This window comes from Nipponia nippon, unplaced genomic scaffold, assembly GCF_047370975.1.
Source record: "Nipponia nippon isolate SJK-2023a ecotype South Korea unplaced genomic scaffold, ASM4737097v1 scaffold_1, whole genome shotgun sequence".
In the NCBI taxonomy this organism is placed as follows: domain Eukaryota; kingdom Metazoa; phylum Chordata; class Aves; order Pelecaniformes; family Threskiornithidae; genus Nipponia; species Nipponia nippon.
Genome location: NW_028262290.1, coordinates 127,924,718 through 127,947,186, shown reverse-complemented (window position 1 = coordinate 127,947,186; position 22,469 = coordinate 127,924,718). Strand labels below are relative to the sequence as shown.

The 22,469-nt window shown below is 37.5% G+C and overlaps 1 protein-coding gene across 10 annotated transcripts in view; it reads right to left on the bottom strand.

The window, feature by feature from the left end:
• TBC1D5 (TBC1 domain family member 5) overlaps positions 1-22,469 on the bottom strand; it is a 318,020-nt gene that overhangs the window by 34,738 nt on the left and 260,813 nt on the right. For 8 of the 10 annotated variants that reach the window (XM_087771855.1, XM_087771860.1, XM_087771874.1 and 5 more), the window contains 3 exons: positions 20,874-21,145; positions 16,460-16,525; positions 10,851-11,014 (listed from right to left, as the gene is read on the bottom strand). In XM_087771855.1, coding sequence (XP_087627981.1) covers positions 10,851-11,014; positions 16,460-16,525; positions 20,874-21,145 — 502 coding nt within the window. The remainder of the gene's footprint in view (positions 1-10,850; positions 11,015-16,459; positions 16,526-20,873; positions 21,146-22,469) is intronic. The other 2 variants (XM_087771832.1, XM_087771850.1) reach the window with 1 other exon arrangement.

Genomic DNA, 22,469 nt, shown 5'->3' with positions numbered 1-22,469 from the left:
AGTGACAGAACTGTGTTGGAGAACAGACCAGTCTTCCTGGTACCTTGTCTGATGCTGGTCAATGATGGGTTGGGTAAAGTGTAATGAAAAAAGTATGTCATGATATAAACATGTAATGGTACTGCCCAGAATACTCTCCCAGGCTACACAGATTTGCAGATCAGGGATTTCTTGAACTAGAGGTGTTTTTTTTTTTTTTTTTTGTAGCTAACAGCCTTTAGACTTTTCCTATTTTAATTTGCCCAGTCACATTTTCAGTTCTCTCAGTATTCATAGTAAGAGCACTAAGGAAACATCCCCTGAGCTCTTGGCAAATTGGCAGGGCAAATTAGAAAATAATTCTGATGAGGTATTGAAACATTCAGAGGAAAATAATGGGAAAAATAAGACTGATACAAGGAAATGCTGAAGCCAGGGACTTGCTAAGGGTCTTACCAGTGTTTAAGTGCTTATTCATAAGATACACAGAGTATATCTTTTGGATATTGGTAGCATTTTACATGTCAAACAAGATTCAGATGCATGGCATAAATTGCTTTCTCATTTAGTTTTATGCAAATTTCCCTGGAGTAAAAAGCAGTGGTTACTGTTTCCATTTTGTGAGAATTTATTTAGTTTTCATTTTTTAATCTCACAATTAAATACAAGATTTGACCTTTTAATCTTGAAGCCCCGACAGCTGAATGTTGGTTGACACCCCCATAATTTTTTAATGACCTATGCCAGCCACAGAATAGCCTACAGCATATGCTGACATTTAAACTAGAAACCACTCTTTTTGAACAATGAATTACATACGGTAGAATTTAACACAAAATTTTAATTTATTTAATTTATTAATTTAACTTACCTATTATTTAATTGTATCACTCATAGGCCCTTATCAGGACCAAGACCTCGCTCTGCTGGGTGCCGTACAGACATAAAGAAAAAACCCGCTTCTCTAAAGGACTTAACAGTGTAAGCCAAGAGACAACAGATGGCTGCAGACACACATATGGGGAGGACATGGAAACAATATGGCTATATTAGTCAGTCTTATAGACATGGCTTCAGCATGTTAGCAACCAAACTGTTGTCAATGGAAAGGTGGAATTTTTAGGCGAGTTTTCATAGGGCATTTGCTTTGCAAATGTTTAGAGAAAGTTTCTTCTACCTGGAAGGGGCTATGAAATGATTAGATGCAAGTTCATGAAGCATATCAGAGTCAGGGATGGAATATATCTTGCCACTTTTACATTGAGAATTTTGCTACTTGTGAAACATTTGTACAAATTGGAATTACTTCAGATATTACCCTGGGAGGACACAAAGAAGTTCAGACACTGCCTTCGGGTATTAATTCCTGCAGAAGCAGAGGTTATGTACTGATTTCCTGTGCTGAACAATTGCCTGCCAATGTTTCTGTGTCCCCGTGCTACCTGAAGTATCCCCATGCTTAACAGATTTCCAAATACACCTTACTCACATTTTGTGTTCTTCACAACTGCCATTTTTTTTTTATTATTTTGAATATACTTTCATCAACATTAAACATTTTAAGCACAGTATTTTCAGATAAATCCTACAAACATATATTTTGTTCCTTCGGACTGCATGCACAGTGAACTTGAGTCATGTTTTTATTTTACACCATTTTAACTCAGACTGCTTCTACAGTCCCAGGATGGCATGAGGTAACTTAAGTAGGAACGTCTGTCTTTCCTTTTTTCTTTTCTTTTATTTAAGCTCTCTCAGTTTCACTGTGTAGTGCTAGCAGGCATAGCTGCTCAGAGCAGCAAATGGGACTTTATACTTGCTGGTAGTTACATACTTATTTCAGTGCTTTCCTAGATCAGAACCCTTAAAGCACCAACAGGTTCTCTGCCAGATTAATAAAGGAAATGGTGGTGTCGTTATCCACCTTACAGAAGGGTAAGGGGAATACAAAACCTATGAAAGCATACTTTTCTTTTTCTCTCTTTTCTCCTCTGCCTTATCATTACTTTGACCTGTTGCTTTCCAACACAGAAATTTTGCTCTCTGGTAGTACTCTACATCAGGGGACATCAGAGTAAGCACAAATGAGTTAGGTAAAAAGTAATCCTGGAAGTTTGCTTCCAGTGCTGCCAAAACATTTCAGGGCACAATGCATCCTCTTCTGCTCAAATAAGTAAATTCAGAAGAATAATTACCTATTTTAAAACCTGAAACAGAACTGCCACTGCGCAATCTTTAGTGAACTTACGTCCGTAACAACACTCTGAAAGGGGTGGGGGAATGGGACTGAGAAAAATAAGAAAATAAAATGAAGGATGAAAGAAAGGTCAACAAAACATCCATTGTGACTCCTAGGAGCCAAGCTAAATCAGGTTATGTACCAACACTGCAAAAAAAAAAAAATTAAACGATTTGGTTCGGAAGGCTCTGATTGGAAACAAGTATGAAAAACAAGAAAGGAATTTTATAATACAGGTAAAAATGTTCAGCTAGGATGAGACCAAGAAAAATTTTCCAATAAATTAAAATGCTAGAAGGCATTCACCTGCAAAGGCACATATTTTTGGGCATTAGTACAATCCTGACTTACTCTGTGTGCTTTCAGTAACAACACAGAAAGGGATGGCATCGCACAGTGCTTTCCCAAGCTATGCACATGTAAATAGAACCAAGAGATTATTGGGAAAGGATTAAATGAATAAATAAAAATTTCAGCCTTTCCGTACTTAAAAAAAAAAACCAACAACATAAAACAGTGAACAAAACCCAACAAAACTGAAAGGGTTGCAGCTCTGATTCAGAATAGCCAATGACCCAGGAACTCCCTCTTCCAAAATTTAAATTTCTAACACTCTAGAGTTAGCATTGTTCAAGGACACCCACACTTTTTAAATGCAAGAAAAATTATGCTTTTCTTACTCTTTTTAAATTTGAAGATGGGTGAAATATATATACATGTGTATTTAAATACATTATGTGTCTGTAGCTTTTCTGAAATATAAGAAATAAGAATTCATGGTCAGCTATTTCTTCTCTTCTTCCAAACTAGAATAACTCTCTGTTCCTCCTTTTTTCCCTCTAGTTTTAGGAGGGCAGCAAAGTAAAATATTTATTTGTAATAAATATTTATTTATAATCTCTATTAAGAAGATTAGTGACTTTGAGGCAAAATATCTGTTTCATTGTGTTGGTATCTAATTATCTGTTTGATTTATTGTCTCTTAAAACAACTCTAAAAATATTTACATATAGTGACATTTGGAAGAAAGTGAAAGATGGAGCCTCAGAGGATCTCCCTAGCCCCCTGACAGATCCATTTCATTTCAATTAAAATCCTGAAAATAGCTGAAACTCTGGCTCACAGCTTCTAAACACCAGGTCCTGCTGTTGAATTTCCATCTTAAACAGTTCAAAGTCAATTTGCCAGTGTCGCGCTGTTGGAGTCGGCTTAGTTTGCCACTTCCCACCTTGCCTGGAGATGTTAGTGGCAAAGGACTATGGGTTTGAACATTTTCCAAAGCAGCTCCCACTGTCAAACCTATTACTGGAACAGCTTCCAGGTGCACCAGCCTCACTGTCGCAGAGCTAGAAACCAGCAACTGTGCTACTGGAGCAAGAGCAGGACTTGCTTTCATCTAACCTGGGTGTATTTTCCTCTTAAAAATACCCCACTCCTACGCTCAGATAATCTCTCTTTAGCAGGAAAATGGAGAAGGATAAACATGACTAATGGAGAAAGCTTTTGGCTAGAGACAAATAAAGTAGGGATGGAAAGAAACCTCTTTTTCAAGCAGACGCAAGACAAGCGGGACTTAATCTACCTGCTGCCTGCACAAGTTCACCTGCTGGCACTGCCCTATAGGACTGCCAAGAGACAGTTTAAAAACAAAAACCATGAAAAGCTGGAAGATCTATGGAATGCAAAACATTTTGCGTAACTGATTGTGGATGGGTAGGCACTGAACAACTGAGAAAATCGGTAGTATTTCACTTGGTAAGGGAATAGATAAGAACAGAAAGAGCTGTAGGGCAATAGAAATTATGCCTTTGAACAGAAATGCTGATAAAAGGTTTCTCTCAGTGCTCCTCTTGACTTAATCATATTGGAGTATTTCTTCATAAATAATAAAACTGAGATATTAATTTAAATGGTATGGCTGTAAGTATTTTGGAAATAGCTATAAACACACACATATGCGAATGAGAATCCCATTTTCTCCATTATGTTTCAGTATCATATCTGACGGGCTTTCTGCCTATCTGGTACACACATTGCTGGCCTTTAAGACTGCATAAGCCCACTATGGCAAATGTAAGAGAAATGTGAGCAGAGGGAAAAAACCCACCATTTTATGATTTTAGAGCTCTCTGAAACAATGCGGTAAGTATTCTTGAATGCATATGGATATGGAATGATTAATACATAGATATTCTGCAATGAATAAAGTTCAAATTCCATGCTTCAATATTATATTACTGAAGTATTTGGTTGAATGTTATTGAAATGGTTGATTAGGTGTGATGTAATTATGTAATTATGCTTCTTAATTTTGCTTCCTCAATATGCATTTTAATATATGCACGGCTCAACATACACACAGTCCTTTATGAAGGACTCTCACAAAGTATACCCTTTGTTAAACTCATACTCAGTTCATTTTTTTTTAAGCATCAGTTGCAAAAAAGTATCACTAACCCCTTCTCTCTTCCGGCTGGATGTATTTGACCTTTGATATGATTCCTACCATGACTGAGGATGCAGACCAGAGCAGGATCTTGTTATTTAGGCGTTTTAGAATCTCTGATTACATTGTTCAGAGATTAAGGAGGGTAAAACTTAAGTATAGTGATTATGCAGGGACTGCAAATATCCACCATTTATACTACATTGTTAAAAGAACAGAAACACAAGTTTTGTTGTTTTTATAGGGAATGATTTGATTTAACCAAACACAGACAAAAATAAGAATCAAGCTATTACACACATAACTACAATTTATTTTGGTGGGAAAAAAATATCTCAAACACAGAAACCTTTTCCGCTCAAAAAAACCCCAACTAAAACAATAGCTGGATTTAGAGAGATGTTTCTCATCCATGTCCATGTTTTTGTTGAGAGTTCAGTACAGGTCTCTCAGCTCTTCACAGAAAAGGACAGTAATTTTGTGGTGTTATCTTAAAAGAGCAGGATGAAGGGATGAGATTTCCACTGAAAAGGAAAAAAGGGCAGCTCAAACCACCAACATAGATTCTCAGATGTATTTTCCTTTGCCACTGGGATGCTGAAACCTTAACTTCATGATTAATGTATGGAAAGAGGATGCACAGAGCAAGTCCTGTACCTGCTGCTGGTAACATGATTGCTGTGGAGTGAAGGATCACACTTCTTGGCTCCTAAGTCACTTTGAGCCTTTTGTAAACATTGCTTATAGTCTCATTCATTCATGATTTTGGTATTTTTTAAATTCTCCCTGACAGTTTTAAAGGGCTGCTGAATAATTTTAAAAGTTCTCACTGGCTTCTTTCAAATTATATTACTCGAATTGGCTTCTGTGCAGAAGTTACTGGCAAGTATAATTCAGCTGCACGTACCTGAATCTCCTGTACCGGAGAAAGACAACAGTTTACACTGGCATTTTTAAAATCTTCCAAATGGCCTCACGGATCTGTTCTGTATACATGTTTATTGCTCATAATATGACAGAAAAAGCACTGCAGAGCCACTTGGGTTTTTATTCATCTTTTTTTCTAAGCAATTAACTTCCTGTTTTTATCACAGTACAGTTTCTTTTCCCTGAAATGAATCACTCCAAAAGAGATAAGGAGCATTAGGATTCAAAGCTGCCACTCATGCATACAGCTGTCGTTTTACTAAATTATATGAAACTTGCAAGTATTTCTAATAAAAAACTCTAAAAGGCAACTTATTTTTCCTTGTACTGTTTTCAGCTCTTTCATTTGAGTTACAGCATGTTGTGGGAGCCTGAGGAAGGCAACTGAGAAAAGAATAACATTTCCAAAATATCTCAGAGGTTTTTCTACAAACTCTGTTCACGTGACCTGGCAGCATCTCAGATTGAATATTCTTTTCATCTGTCCCTAAAATTAGACAAGCACTGAAGTACTAAATAACTTGCATTTGTCAGGTGTCTGAACTGGCCTACGACATCAGAATAAGAAAGACAAATGCCCTACAGTATTAACTGCAGTTAAACGTTAAGGCACTGAAGTTCATTAAACTTAATGGCACTGAGAACAATCATCATGTCTTTAGCTTGAGGCCTAACAAATCCAACACACTGATTAGGCAATTGGCTGTTGTACACAGACGTTAACTTATTCTGGTCACATTTTATGATGCTTAATTAAAAAAGGACATTTCATCATAGCATTTGTATTTCTGAATAAATGTTTGGCATTGGTAAGTACGGACTGACAAATATTTTGCTTAAAGCCTTTTAAAGAGGTTTTAAAAATAATAGTCAGGGAAAAGATATATGGGAATAAAACAAGTCTCCAAGATGTGCACCATGCACAAAAGGCATGCTCTTCTTCAAAGGAATTTTTGCATGCATGATTTTTTTGTATGGTTGTCTAGTATTTATTTTATTATCTCTTTGATTTTTGTATACTACTTCTACTTGAGCAAAACTGTCAAGCTTGTGTGCTTAAAATCAGGTTCCTAAATCAGTAGAGCAGATGTCTATTTAATTGAAAATAATGGCATACATTAATTTTCTAACCTGTAGGGGTACTCATAACTAACTTCAAATCAGTCAGACTAGCGATGTAAATCACAGACAGCAACAGTTGTTTCTACCTGCTCGTGGGGACAACAGCATATGTTGTCAAATTTGATTTAATTAAAAAGTCTGTGCAATCAAAACCAGCATGATGCATGACACTTTTGTTCAGGATTTTTTTTGCTAAGAAATGAGGATTCTGATTGACCATGTTTGTAAACTATTTTAGTAAAGGAAATAAACTGCTCCAGATTTTCCTTAGAAATGTTTCCTTCTTGGGAATTTTTTAACTAACGTATTTTCCAAATGGATAACTTGATTTTTCTTAACTAGAAACCTTTTATGTAGAAATTTACTTATTAAAATATAAAGTTTCTCAAAATCAAAACTTTCTTTTCAGTCAAAATCATCTTTCTCCTGTTTTTTTTTAATGAAAGTTTTTTAAATGTTTATATTGTTTGACTCGAAGTTCCCTCTCTGGCATATCTCTATGGCAGAAAGCAATTTACAGAATATTCTGCCCGAACCTGAGACCAGCCAACCATATTTGCCAGAATCAAGCTCTAAGCAGCTTTGCTATTTGCCAAAAAGAGCGGTAGGCCATCCTTAACGGTCGCTGGAGATGTAAATGAAATATAAGGAGAAATAAACGGACCACAGATGCACCCAATTTCCCAACTCTGCCAAAAAGGAGAGGGCAGTAGGCAGGCTATGAGAGGAAATTTTCTAGGACTTTATCCCAGCAAGACTGACCCAGCCAGAAGATAACAGGCACTGGAGGGCATTACATATTACAATGTTCCTGCTTTTGTTTATGGGAAGACAGCTCCAGAAACTGCAACCTAAGTTATTCCTGTCAGAAAGCCGTAAACTGTACAAAGAGGTAGGGAACCATTTCACTGCTGAGCACAAAACAGACTTTCAAACACATTTGGTGGGTCTCATGTTAACATACAGCTGAGTGCCACTCAACAGTAACATGAAAAACATCAGGCTGCCATGGTTTGCCAAAACATGATCTGATATTGTGCATTCAGCCCTGAGGCTGTAGATTCACTTCCTTAACTAAATAAAACAGAGGACATCTGTTTCTGGCAACAGCAGTAAAAAAGTCATTCTATTGATCTTTGCATTTGAGAGGAAAAAAGGATCTAGAAGACTAAATATAACGTAAATGTTACTACCTTAAGAAGTTCTTAATATGAGAAATGGAGACATCCTATTCCTGGAGGCAATGACTCAATTTAAGTATCAATTTTGATCAGAACCCTCCCAGAGAAAGTCCCATTTGTTGGACTGGCTTTAGGAAAGAAAGAATTTAGACAAGTCGCATTCCAGTTTATCCTGTCACAGAATCACAGACTGGTTGAGGCTGGAAGGGACCACTGAAGGTCATCTTGTCCAACCCCCTGCTCAAGCAGGGCCATCTAGAGCAGGCTGCGCAGGACCATGTCTGGATGACTTTTGAATATCTCCAAGGATGGAGACCCCACAACCCCCTTGGGCAACCTGTGCCAGTGCTTGGTCACTCTCACAGTGAAAAAGTGTTTCCTGATGTTCAGATGGAGCCTCCTATGTTTCAGTTCGTGCCTACTGCCTCTGGTCCTGTCACTGGGCACCACTGAAGCCCACTGCAGCCCACAGATCCTGGCTCCATCCTCTTTGCGCCCTACCTTCAGGCCTTTATACACATTGATGAGATCCTCCTGAGCCTTCTCTTCTCCAGGCTGAACAGTCCTAGCTCTCAGCTTTTCCTTACAGAAGAGGTGCCACAGTCCCTTCATCACCTTTGTGGCCCTTCCCTGGACTCTCTTCAGTATGTGTGTCTCTCTTGTACTGGGGAGTCCAGAACTGGACACAGGACTCCAGGTGTGACCTGAGATGACGACATTCCTGTTCATCCCATGACAACGTTACAGTAATGTCCTCGTCTGTGAAAATCACTTTTTTTAACTCCATGTTGAAGGACGTATTTTTATGCATGTATTCCATTTCTGCTTTGCTTGGGAAGGGCATTAATTAGAAGTACGAAGATGAAGGGGAAATTGATTCTCTTTCATCCATTATACCAAGAATGACTGATTTTAAAAGCATATTTTTATGAAGTGATTGATGCATAGTCAAGTTCCAACAAAGGTAATTTCCCCAATACTTAACAACATAATCTGTATAATTATTAGGGACAAATGTAAAAATGTAGACCAGTTCGGTTTTGTAAATAAAACAAAGATGTGAATGCATGATGTTTTCAAGTTGTCTTTTGCCTCCAGAAAACAGCTGTACATGAAACAACTATGAGACTGGAGTATTCTGATGCAACTATTTTGGGACCTCAGGATGAACTCTTTGGGGTTTTCCTCTCTATGTGGAAAACCAGGTATCACGAAATTTACAGGAAAACAAAACCCAAACATCGTCTTGAGCAACAGAGACCAGATTTAAACAAACCTTTTCCTCTTGGAGCTGCTACAAATACCTTTTCCCTCTATTAAAGGTCAGTCAAAAACTGAATGTAAGGAAATAGATTTTGGTAATCTTAAACCTTTTCTAGCTGTTCGATCATAAAATGCTACAATATTAAGTATATATCACAGTTCAAAGAATTCTTTTGAAAATCTATGCTCTGCTTAGTTTATCATGATTACCAATCTACCAAAAATTATCATAAGGACTACAAATCTGTTTCAATGAGTACTTCTTTGTCCAAAATCCTTGAAAAAAACATTAATAAAATATCACAAATTTGGGAAATTATTTACCTGAAAAACATGGTAATCGTTAATGGTTCTAATGGACTATGAATATTATAAAGGAAAATTCTTCTATGTCTCCAGTCAGAGAACTAAGGAGGAATTATTCTTAAACTCTACTAGTGCAAAAAAAGTTCTGGCCTGGACAATAGTTGCAAATGAAAGCTGGATTTAGACCTTGTTAAACTACATAAAAAGAAAAGTTCAATATTGGTATATTTGTTTTTCTTCAACTCATGAGGACAAGCAGAGAGATATTAAGTTGTTGGTTTTGCTTTAAATTCAATTCAGTATGTCTTAAATGGACACAAACCAAAATTATAGCTTCTTGTTGACTAACCACAAAACACAGCTTTTCTTTAGGCAACATTAAAGCATGTGGAACAAGAATTAAACCCTCCCTTTCAGTGCACAAAAACTGAACAAAGTTGTGCATTTCATTAGAACATTTTAAATATCAAATTTAATATATGATGTGACTTAATAAAGATTCTGCTGTTTAGAGACAAAAATGCTGAGATGTTCTGATTAAACTTCTGCACACTATTTACCTCTGAACACCTGAAGAATGCTGTAATATAGAAATATTGCTATTACAATTCCTATTTATTGAAATCAATAGGAAGTTATATGAGCATACATTTGTGAAAATGGAATGGAGAAAACCACTATGCCTTCATCTTACAAAAAATACAACTTTTTCCATCTACTACGTAGCTGGTTACTAATCAGCAGAAAGACAATGGGAAACGTATATAAAATAAAGAAGAATCCTCCTGCTCCATGGGATATGAGGTTTACCAAAGTAGTGCTCCTAAAATACCTTTGATAGGATGAGAATTTCTTTGGAACACACCCATGATAAGAGCCAACTTTCTTGGATGAGAACAATCTGTTTAAATAACAGTTTCTTGTGGCCAAATGGAAGGACAGGGCTGTGCAAGAAATAGAACTGTGACTGCAGACTACAGATGCTACAGACACTGGGAAACCTCTGATGTATTAAGGAATTTCAGGGGCAACAGATGGACATGTTTGGATCTGCTGAGCATTCGTGCTCCCCACTGAACTCTTTATTAACTTCAGGATTACACCAAAAGTCTAACAAAGCAAATAAACTTACAGGACTTCTCTCCTGTTTCTCAGAGGCAACAGGCGCTTTCACAGTTTCATTTCAGGTAGGATTATGGGATGGAAGTCATAATGGAGATGTTACTCAACAGAAACAGTTGAAATATAGCTTATTTCTGCTTTTGCCATTAATGTGTGCTTAGGAAAACATTTTCAAGTGCAAGTGCTTAATGAATGGGAGAAATGATTGGCTCTAACAAGTAATGCAGTGTGACACTAAAATAGCTTAAAAAGTTAAAGAACTCACCGATTCTTTTCTGCTCATAGTTTTGCTTTGGGAACGGGAGCGGGAGATTGTACTGAAAAAGGAATCCTTTTTTGATGCAGACAATGGTGGAGATCCTGTAAATTCACGTCCGCCAGACAGGCTCTCTATGCTTGGGGATGAGCTGACGTTTTTTGAACTTTGGCCTATAAAGCAAGTATAAAGTAACATTAGAATTAATCAATGGGCAGTTTCTTGTCCTTGTAAATACTTCCTTGTCTTAATTGACATTGACTGAGATTCACAGATAGGTCAACACAGAATGAAATGTTGAAGTGTGTCAGCATGCACTGTGAGATTGAAGGACTATTCTGACATACAGGGAACTTAATTTTTGTATGAGAGAAACATACAAAATCTTAGTGTATATATAGATATATATACAAACACACTATATATAGTGTGTATATATATGTGCTAAACTATATATATATATACATAAAAAAAGAAAAAAGAAATACCATCTCAGTATATATAGTCTATTATACCCATAGACTGAGGACCTTCTCTTCCCTGTGTGGCATAATGAGCAAAAGTACCATCTCATAACAAAAAAAAATCTGATGTCATCAACACTTCAAAGGAAATCCTTTTTCTCTCAACAAATAAACTATAAAACTTGGCAAAGAAAGCTAAGAACAAGAATGTCAGATTCCAAGAATGACTTGGGCATTGAACATCGAGATGACAATGTCTAGACTTACAACAGGGAAAAGGAAGTTAAGTTTGGGACAGAATGTAAGTTCGCATGCTTCAAATTTTAAGGCCATCTCCACCTTTTCCATTCCGAAAAGTAAAATAGCACATAAAACTAAAGTTCTAGAATTCTTCCCTTTTCTTGTTTTGTCGGCTATTCTGATGAGTCAGTTTATGTCCTCCCTTTTTCCTTTCCTTTGTTTTTGGTGTGCTTTTCATACTACCATGTATAGCATCAAGAATGATTCTCAAACTAAATCATTCAGATGTCACAGGTGCAGCTTCATCTCCTTTGCAAGGTTGTCGAATTTGAAACTACCTCCCTCGCAGATGCCAGTGGTTCATCCTTCTTTGCTCTGAGCTGCTCCCACCCTCTATGCCAGTTTTACTCCCAGATATGTCAATATTATTGCACAGATCTTACAAAGTATTTAGTGTTTTGTCATTGTGGATGCACTACCAATTTTGAAAATACAAAACTAACTCCTTTTCCGGAATGGGTTAGTCTCCCCCTCATCATGCACTGTGGTCGTCCCCCACGGTACAGATTTCTAGAGAAATAAAAGAAAACTAAAAGACAAAGAAATGAAAGAAAATAGAGGCAGAAAATGCTGCAGAAAACACAGAAAGAAATTCAGGTTTAGATAAAAAAGGAGACCAGCTCTGTTGAGATCAAACATTTTAAACAAAAGGAAACAACTAGCTAAACCTACTCATACAGAAACATTTTAACTTAATTCAGTCATTTAAGATCTAGAATGGTAACTGTCCTCGAAGTGGTGTGGAAGTCAGCAGTGCTGTGCTTGGCCACCTGCCGGGTGAAGACAAAGCCTGAGCCAAGTTCTCCGTGGTGTTTGACCTACGCAGCATATATTGCACAGCCGCAGCCACATGGAACCCGTAATTCACATTTTCTTAAGGGAATAAATACAGATCTATTTAAAATGTCATCTTAGCAAGAAGACTGTTAAATGCGAAGAGATGGAACTAGCAAAGAAGAAAACATCACATGTGACAAAACAGACCAAAAAGCAGAAAACCCAAGAAAGGATCTGGGTTTAATATTCTCAATGTTTTCTGCAAGAAAATTGGCATATAAACTGCTTCCCACCTTCTCCTTCATTCCCTCCTGCCTGATTTTCCTCTTCTCTCCCATGACCTTCCTACATTTCATGTCCTGCTTCTCATACTCCTGTGGACCTTCCTCTGTCTGCCTCCTCTTCTTCTTCAGACCCCTCCACATTGCCTTTTCTGCTTCTGCCACTTCCTTGTTCCAACTTCTTCCTCTACATATTCTTCCCTTCCCACAAACTTCATTCAATTGCATTTTTCCGTTTCTTCCCAGCCCTCCTCTAGTCACTTATCACCTACAATTTAGTCTGAACAGCTTCCTTAAAGTGTAGGAGATGGAGGCTGTAAGATCTCACTTAACCGTTGCCTTCACATTTTAAAGAGAAATGGGATATGTGTTAATTAGGTGAAAATAGAATCTCCAATTCTCTAAATAATTCTAGAAATGGAAAAGAAGAAAACACTGCATGGCAAACAGAAGAAATAATTCAGTCACAAGGAAGTTTTTAGAAGACTTCTAATTTTAGGATAAAATCATGTCACTTGGCAACACCATTATCCTTACAGTTGCCTTTATATAAGAAGGAGACTTTTTATGCATTTCATAGTGGCAATTTACAACTGAAGTGTGGTTTTACAGTAGGTAAAACTTAAAAATAGTTTCGGAACAGATGAAATTACATATTTTAGCAAATAAAGCATTTATAAAAGAAATTCATACAGCTAAGCCAGAGCAGCCAATATAAATGCTAAACAAAAAAATCTATTTGGTGGACAAAGTAAGTACAATGAAAAAATATTTTATTATGTATAAATCAGAGTAAATGGGCTGTCTTTCCCATCCTAGTAATATGAAGATATCTTCCACATAGGATCAAGACTAAAAAAACAACAAAAAAGTTAAACAAGAAGCAATGTATGTTTTTCACATACTCCTCCACTGCGTGGCCTGCGCTTAGCCCAATTCACCTGCAAATAAGGAGATTATGTGGTAAAATTTCATAGATAGCATTGAGAGAGGGACACTTTAAATGTATTTGAACCATGCACATGAAATAATACAGCTTGGTAAAATGATGGAAAAATTATTCATAAGGATTTTTTTTTTCTGTATTGTGTCTTTCAGCTCTAAGGAAAAAAAAGTTTAAAATATAGTAGGAAATTGAAAAGACAGAGAACTATCCTTATGGTCACTGCTTTGCTTACTAAACAGCTACACTTCAAAAGATGGATCACAGTTTAGAGGAATGGAATATGCAACTACTTGCATAACCAAACAAGAGGAGAAATATGTATAGCTGGGATTTTGTGAACAGAACAATACAACTGTCCTAAAAGGGAATTTGCTCAAATAACACCAAGAGCTTTGACTAATCTGGTTCTTATGGACTATAAAATATAATGAAGATGAAAAATAAAAGCAATACAAGGTGTGATGAAATTAAGATAGAGATGCAGTAAAACGGAAGTGATAAAAATACTATTTCTGTATGTTTTATACCCAGGCAAGGAGAAGGCTTAGGATGCACCTGATCCTTCTGCATGAATAAGCAAATCTGAGAAAATTATCATCATGAAACGCTAAATTTTTATTCTGACTCCAACCCTGTGAAGAGCACTGTGACATGGATTATTTGGGGATGCGATTAAGAATTAAGCAAGACAGAAAGAATAGCACTTATGAATAATTACACTGTGTTGCAAGTCATAAAGCAGAGTTCGTGGATTGTAATAGGCTTTTCCAATTTCCAGAGGAGTCATCATTTTCACAACTGTAAGTAAGAAAGCTGAAAGACAAGTCACACCAATCATACGTTTTCCCTAATGTAACAAAAAAGCCACCTACCATCTTCCCAACACAGGAGTTTAGTGGAGCTGCTGCAAGAACAGTTAACTGAAGTCACCATGATGCTTTGGAAGTCTTTCAGATGTATTATGTGTGCACCGATTTCTGAGGCATTAACAACCCTCACGTAACTTTGGAAATAACACTGTAGCACCGATGCAGAGATTTCAGGCTCTTGGGAGGATTACACAAATACCATTTGTATCTTCTTTGTTGTGTGTCTCACTGATTCCGCATTTTTCTTAATAAGCAGTGTGGCACGTTCTCCTCACTCAATAGCTCAACAAGAAGGTCATTCGAGAGAATTTCTAATTTTCCAATTCCTCAGGAAAAAAAAGAAAAATCCCCAAATCCAGAACTCTTACCCTCCATGTACAATCAAAATATATAAAGTGATGCAATAAACTACAGTTAATAACTAACCAAACTCATCTCCTTCTTCTTTAGCAGCTTAATCGGCAACCTGAGAACATCACTGAATCAAAACTTTCATTTTCCTCTGCTCATTGTATCAATCTTAGATAAATACATTATGCCTCCTTAAAAGAAGATTAGATAAATCTAATCTCTGACTATCTAAGCGTATACCAGAAGGTCCTAAAGCCTATATGAAACAGGCTGAAGAAACCACAAGCATGGAAATCAAATAAATGCTTATAAGGCATGCAGAACAAACACCTAAGGAACCCTGACGTAAGCAGTAGTCAGAACACATTACTGTGTAGGATGTCTCAAAAATATATACGTGCACACTAAAATGCATAAATAGTTCACAGTAATGATGCACAGGATTTCATGCACTAAAAATACATCCCCTTCGGAGGTGAAAAGGAGCAGCGTTACCTCCGTGTGCTGGCTTCTAACTGGCTCGCTACTTGCCTGTTGCTAATGATACTGGGCCTGACCCCAGGGTTACAAACGGGCCTCAAAACCATCTGGAAAATACACAGATGTGGTAGTGGGAAAAGGGACTGAACTGACTGCTGGTATTGCTAGCAAGGCAGAGGGTAGAGACATGAAATATCTTGAAAAGAAGAAGGAAAGTTTAAATGTAATGTGATCTATAATAGGGATTTACAAGAAAGTAAAAGATGATGGCGAGAGGAGTGGAGAAAACTTATGATGAAAGAAAAGCAAGCTGCAGGTCTTACTAAGTTTAAGTTGTAGGGGACATAATCATGAACTTTGGAGGCCTCTATTAAAATACAGGAAAAGTCAGAGAAGACATGCACAAAAGGCATACAAAACTGATGGCTCACTCCTACAGAGGAAAAGAATAGCTTTCATAGTTATAAGGAGAGCAAGGACAAAGATACTAAGAAGAACAGAAGTAAGGCGCAATCTATAATTCAAAACCACTCAGATCTGCTCATCTATTACTCTGTATTTGCCATAGTCAGGATGTAGAGTATTAAAATTTGCAAAAAGAATGATATGAGTTTTATAAAACTTTTAAACTTCAGATAAATTAGTTTCCCTTTTTCTCCTACATTGAAATTGGAACAAAGGCTTCCAGCACTTTTAAAATTTATTCAAACGGTCTCATCACACAAATCCATATGGTTATTATTTCAGGCCAAGGCAGGTAAGCTCCTCTTCAGTCAAGAGCATTAAAGTAGATGTTCAGCTCAAAATACCTGCCTCAAATACAGCAACAGGGAAGTAACGCAACTAAAAAAGACGTTGATGGTCGAATCGCCCCACATGACAAAGTGTGAAATGGACCACAAAGTACAAGGCAAAGACACATTTTTAACGAAGACGGATGCTGGTGCACAGCGAACGTAACCGAAGGGCCACACACGGCACAATCAGGGAGCGATGAAGCGAAGCTGCTTTTTTCTCTCTACACAACAGTGCCACTCGGTGGATGGACAATGGCAGTGGATGGAGACGCCACGCATGAAAAAACCCGCGGGGGTGGCTGGGCAGCCGGAGGATAAGGCTGCAGGCACAGAACGGCCCGCAGCAGCCGTACCTGGGAGGGCAGGGGGATGCTGCGCGGGGCCCGGCAGCCCAGCATCGCTGCCCGCGCCCGCCTCGCCTGGGGAACAAACAACAGCGTTAGAAGGTTTCGCCAACAAATGCAGTTCACTGAAAGTAAAGAGCTGCAACTTTGGCGTTTTTAGCTGGAAGATCCTGCTTCGAACACAAATGACATTGTAAGAGAGTGGTGTAAGAGCAGGCAAAAACAGATGGGGAGTTTTAATAATCAGTGCATTATATGTCACATTCAGACACGTGCAAAACAGCAGTGTTTTTAAGCGACTGATTTATATCGGAATCTAAACTAAAACAAACAACCATTTTGTTTCTGGTACTTTACACTGACAGCGTCATTCTGCTAGTTTGGGAGCATCATATTCTCACTGTCAATAAAATTTCATAATTACCTAAGAATATGTATATTTATAAGTTGTTTAAAAAGGAAAAAAAAGCATTTGTTAACCAGTGTTTATTACTTTAATTTTAATTCAGTTCTGCTATCAGTAAGAAGAACTTTTTCCTTCTGAAAAAGCATACTCATATTCTAGACACAGTTCATAAATAATTCTAAATATGGAGATCATTTCTTTAGGGCATATTCGGTGACTGTGGAAATTCTGTTCGTATTACAACAAATACTGCAGAAGTATCAACTCATAAAAACAAACAGTAGTCTGGAAACTCTAAATAGCTGCTCACAGTTTTGGCAGAACTTCATCTTCAAACTGGTCCTCTAACATGTCCTTGTGATAAAGCGGCATTCAAATCAAAACCCTTTTGGGTTCTGGTGTGAAAGGACCTAGAAGAAAAACTGTATCTGGCGCTATCAGGGAAGAAGCGAAAGAGAAATGTTTTTCTGGCAACACACTGCCACTTGGTAATCAAAGAGTATCCAGTTTCTGAACACTCAAGAATCCAGTGGAACGCAAGGGGCAACAATTCTGCTTTCTTCCCTGACTTTTTCGTTACCAACATTTTTGTCTTTCAAGACAATGAACTCAACTGACAATCCAATGAACTCAAGATTTGAATTTAACCTTTGCTCCAATGAATTCCTTCATTGTGTAGGATCAAGAGAATATTTCAATCCCTTTTCTATTAGCAGGCTACCTTGCATAAGTAATCAGTAATGATACCAAATCTTCTTCTGTGCTGAGGACAGGCTGACTGGTATTAATATATTATTAGGAGGAACTGAATTTCCAATTAGGTGTCTGGATACCTTGTTCAACTGTGATTTGTGATGCTGAAGACTCATCTGGAATTCCAGGCTTGCAAATACATCTTTTTTAAAAAATATTAGTATCATGTTTTTCCATTCACATTATCTAAATTATATGAATTTTTACTTAAAAAAATTCAGCAAGCACCAAAACTTTGGAGTGAGAAATAATGACTATCGATTATGTAAACCAACCATCCCTCATCTAGAGTATGGCACAAGCTACCCCTGGAGGTGGCAGCACGAATGACACCTGTCACTGCTGCTGGTTGGTGTCTAAACAGAGCTGCTAAAGCTGGGATAAGATTATTTTGCCAGTCCTGCAAGATATTTTGTTACCAAGGACTTCTTCACACTTAATAAAAAAGTAGATCAGGCAATAAATTTAATCTCTTCAAACTTATAACCCTCTACATATTAATTTAAATTATCAGCACTACTTGAGCACTCAAAACCTGCAAGGACTAATACAATATGAGAAAAACGGATAACTTCTTTTATGACTTGATGCCTGTCAGATTTACAGCACATCGGTCTGCTATACCGTCCAACTTAGCATCTGTGAGTGTTAGATCAACTGGAAGTGCAAATGTCTATCAATTTAAATCCTTAATTCGTGCCTCTGCCTACCTCAGCTAAATAACCAAGCTCCAGGAGGTTGCAGAGAGCTGAAAACACAGTGAAGAACAGGAACATAAGACAATTAGTGATAGCTAGTCAGTAACTTGGGAGCCTTACAGTTACAAACCACGCCAAATAGCTTTTAGATATTCAAAAGCTAGAGCAGAATCCAGAGTTTGAAAAAAGCCAGTGCAGAAGGTAAAGAGGCATGTAAAAAGTTCAGCACAAACAGAAGTGGAATGAGATCTTCTCAACGTATGGATATATTCTAAATCCTAAATCTTAATGCCTGGGATAGAAGTACCCACAACTTCTCAGAGCTGTGGGGAGTGCCCTCATTCACTGGAGATGCTGTACAGCACTTTCTTGAGGTGGTGATACTGCCCTTCTGTGCAGAACTGATAAGACTTATTCTCACTTTAAGGTGTGATGGAGATGGCGCTGAGTTGTTTACAAAGGTACCTGCATCATGCTCCAAAAGGGTCTTTTTAGCCTGTCTCCGCCACAGTGTCATTGCAAATAGGGATTTTTTTTTTGCTAAGATATTCCTACATTTAAACTTGTTTCAGAGAGAATTCACTGGGCAGCCTCTAAGATACTTTATACTTCCTTTGCCATTTTGGGTTTCTCTTTAAAAATATAAACTATGGCACTTGCAAATGTAGCTAGCTGGCGTGATTTAAAATTTCTATCCAACTACAGGCAATATACTGATAACTGTACAGGTCTGGAACAACAGGCATGGCACTAATATGTAAAACAAAACTCACTGTCATCTCAACTGATTAAAAAAAAGTATTTTTACATTTTGTTGCCTTTAAATTACTTCTGCAAGTGTTGTACCAAATATGGATAGACAGAATAGGGTGAGAGGAAGCTGCAGGTACCGAAGCGTTGCAGTATGTTTTATTTCCTCTTACCATGAAAATGCTTTGTGCCCTACATCATAAATTTGCATAATTTCTCGCTAACTTTACCAAATCTCCATATTCCTCTTGATACAGAAATATGTGCACAGCTTGTACATGACAATGACCAAACATAACTACAATTTTTAATTTTGATTCTTGTATGGATAGTGTCAGGTGCATTTCTGGGCGATGCAACATGTTAGTTGGCACATACAAGTGTAAACAAGGTTGTCCTTGACCAGCGAGATCAAGATTAAGCTATGATCGATTCCACCTATAGAAGTTGCTTCAAATTGTACACTTTTTTTACATTAAGCAGGGAAAGAAAATAACCACCCAAGGACCACTTCTCAACCCAAAAGGTAAACAAAGAATAATGTGATAAGGGAACTATGGAAAACTTTTTTAAAAAAGCAAACAAAAGAGCCTCTCCGAAATTGTGGAAATAATTTCGTTCCACGCCTAATTTTACTTCCATTGTTGCGAACAGGATTTGCGTCAAGGATTCACTGCATTTCAGTTTCACGTTTGCACTGTAAAACCCTTGCTGGAGCAATTTCTGAGATTATTCTACGATTCTGAGAGAAGCTGCGTATCTGGATTTTGCCAAGCAGCCGCAGTAGCCCTTACAGAGGTGCCTGTATCTCTCTGCTTCAAGAGAATGGTTGCACCTTTCACTTCTGCTCCCTCAGTGTCTGCTGGGGATCTGATGCATCATGAAAGGACTAACTTTGGACCATATGGGTGCCACAGGAAAGAGAAAGAACACCAACTCTAGCTACAAAGTGTTATTTCCCTTCTCTTATATTTTCAAATCTGGTGAAATATATGATGCAATCCTACGTAATGGTTCAGGGCAACCAGCACCAGCCCTCAAATTTATAGCCGCTACTTAGGATGAGTTGCTAGACTTACTGCTTGCAAAGAACATACTGCCATAGGCCATTTGAAGATGAAAAGCAGTAACACACCTTGAGCCTGGCAGAGTATAGGAAATAACTACCAAAGCTGAGCTTGTGACTTTGTTGTTTGAATAAACTGTCCTCGAGAAATATAAAAAAAAAGACTCAAGATAAAGTAGTATTTACTAAACAGAGAAAGTGCAGAGGGCCATCATAAATTATTAAAAGGCAAATACATGTTATTGTTCAAATAACTTCTCAAGCTCCACACATTCTAAAGGGAATAAGATTTTGTTTATTAAGAATTACTCTGTAATTGATCTAACTTCCTTCACTCATATTTACCTAATGCATGGGATTTGTGCCAATAACCTGAAAAAACCTATATGAAATTAGTCTTACAGTTAAAAATATATTGCATTTAAAAGACTGAAAAATTAATTGGCCAATGTTTATGGTAACGATGTAGTTTATTGCTATGTCTGATGTAATTTCTGGTTAATACTTTTTCAAAGGTTCAAAACTTCCTATAGTACTTGTACATTCTTGAGATAACATCTAATTCTGTATTGCATTGCAAATGTGCTGTTGTACTCAGCATAGACATCCTGCTTAACACAACTCTGTTTTTTCTGTTTCCTCCAAATATCCACCCATCGATATAAAATCAATAAAAGGACTTTCTTCAGTCCTTAAGACGTACAACACCACTTCCCTCTGTTGCAGCACTGCCGCATGTTTCACCTTTACCTTTGCCCAGCTGAACTGGCATGCTTTCGGACTTCATCATCCTCTGCTGCTGCGCCTGGTGGTGGTGGTGGTGGTGCTGGTGGTGGTAGTGGTGCTGGGAGGTTTCCACTGCGCTTCTGATGGGCATTGCAGGGGGAGGAAAGCTGCTCCCGCCGGCAGGAGCACCCCCAGCCCCACCTGAAGCCATAGCCGGAGCAATAAGCTTTCGGCCAAAATTCAGTAAGCTGTTGGAGACTTTGTTAATGTTCAGTGGGGCAGCCTTAGCGCTGGCGCTGAAAAAAAGAAGAGGAGAAATCATCACATCTTTGCCAACAGTTTGGACAGACATAGCATGCATTGTTCTCCAAAAATGGGGGAAAAAATCCAAGATCTGAGCAGTACAAAGAGGATGTTTTACCACAGTCGCACTGGAATATACACAGGAACCACAGGGACTGCATGTGGTGCAAGTTTTTCCCAACCAGTAGCGGACAATATTTTCGGCCCTTTCTTCCTGAAAAATGCAGACTAACCCCAAACAAAGAAAGTTTGTCCCAATTTTCTTAATTTGCCTTTTTAAATGAAAAAAAAATGAAAATGTGACAAAAAGCAATCCAGGCTCTAAAGCATTGAAAACTTCAGAAAACTGACTTTTTGCACTTCTTATTCAAAGACTGCTTTAATATTTACTTCTGCTAGATTAAATTCTCTTAAATGTTTAAAATAACTCAAACCCAAACAGTTCTTTCAACAAGGAAAACTAACACTAGACAGTATTTTTAGGTTGGCAGAGCTAGATGTCTCTTGTTTTTACTTCACCTTCTGTCCAGCCCAGCCTTTTCAAGCCAAGTGCTTTTTAACGGGAATCCTGATTTCAAAAGTGATTTTGGCTGAAGAATGGCTTCAGGATATAACACATATACTGGATCATGATCCTTATCATTGTTACTTTTTATTCTTAACTACAGTGGCTATTTAATTCACTTCAGTTATATGCAACATTAAGAATGAGGAAATTGTTGAACCATTTAATCTGTCTAAAATAAAGAGGCAAAGCAGCATCTAATTCCCAGTAAAACTGTTCACATAACTCAGGGATCAGCAAAGCCATTCCTATTTGTTCATGCAATATTTTCCTGTTTTACATAATTAATGCTTGAAATACCCTTCACAGGAATATATCACAATCACAGAGGCCTTTCCACTCCTGAGGTCTGATTTTACTGAGCTGTACTTCAGTGATATAAATAGCTGCCTTTAAAAAATTTGAAGAAATACATATAATTAAAAACAATACGATCATTGTACTGGGGAAAAAATAGCTTTGCAATGTTTTGGGGAAGTTTAACTAAAAATAAATTACAAATGAATTAATATGGGTGACTTGTAACTTGTGCAGGCACCTGGAAAAGTAATTTTGATTTTGCTTTTCATATCATTTCCCTATTTGTCTCCAGATATGTTTTTTTTAGAATACACAATATAAACGCGCGCACACATATAGAACATATCCAGAAAATAACAACAGCTGAGTTGTTTAGACTCAGAATAGATACAGTTAAAATGAGAGAAAGCAGAAGAAAGCATGTGAGCCTGCACGCTCACAAGATATAGCCC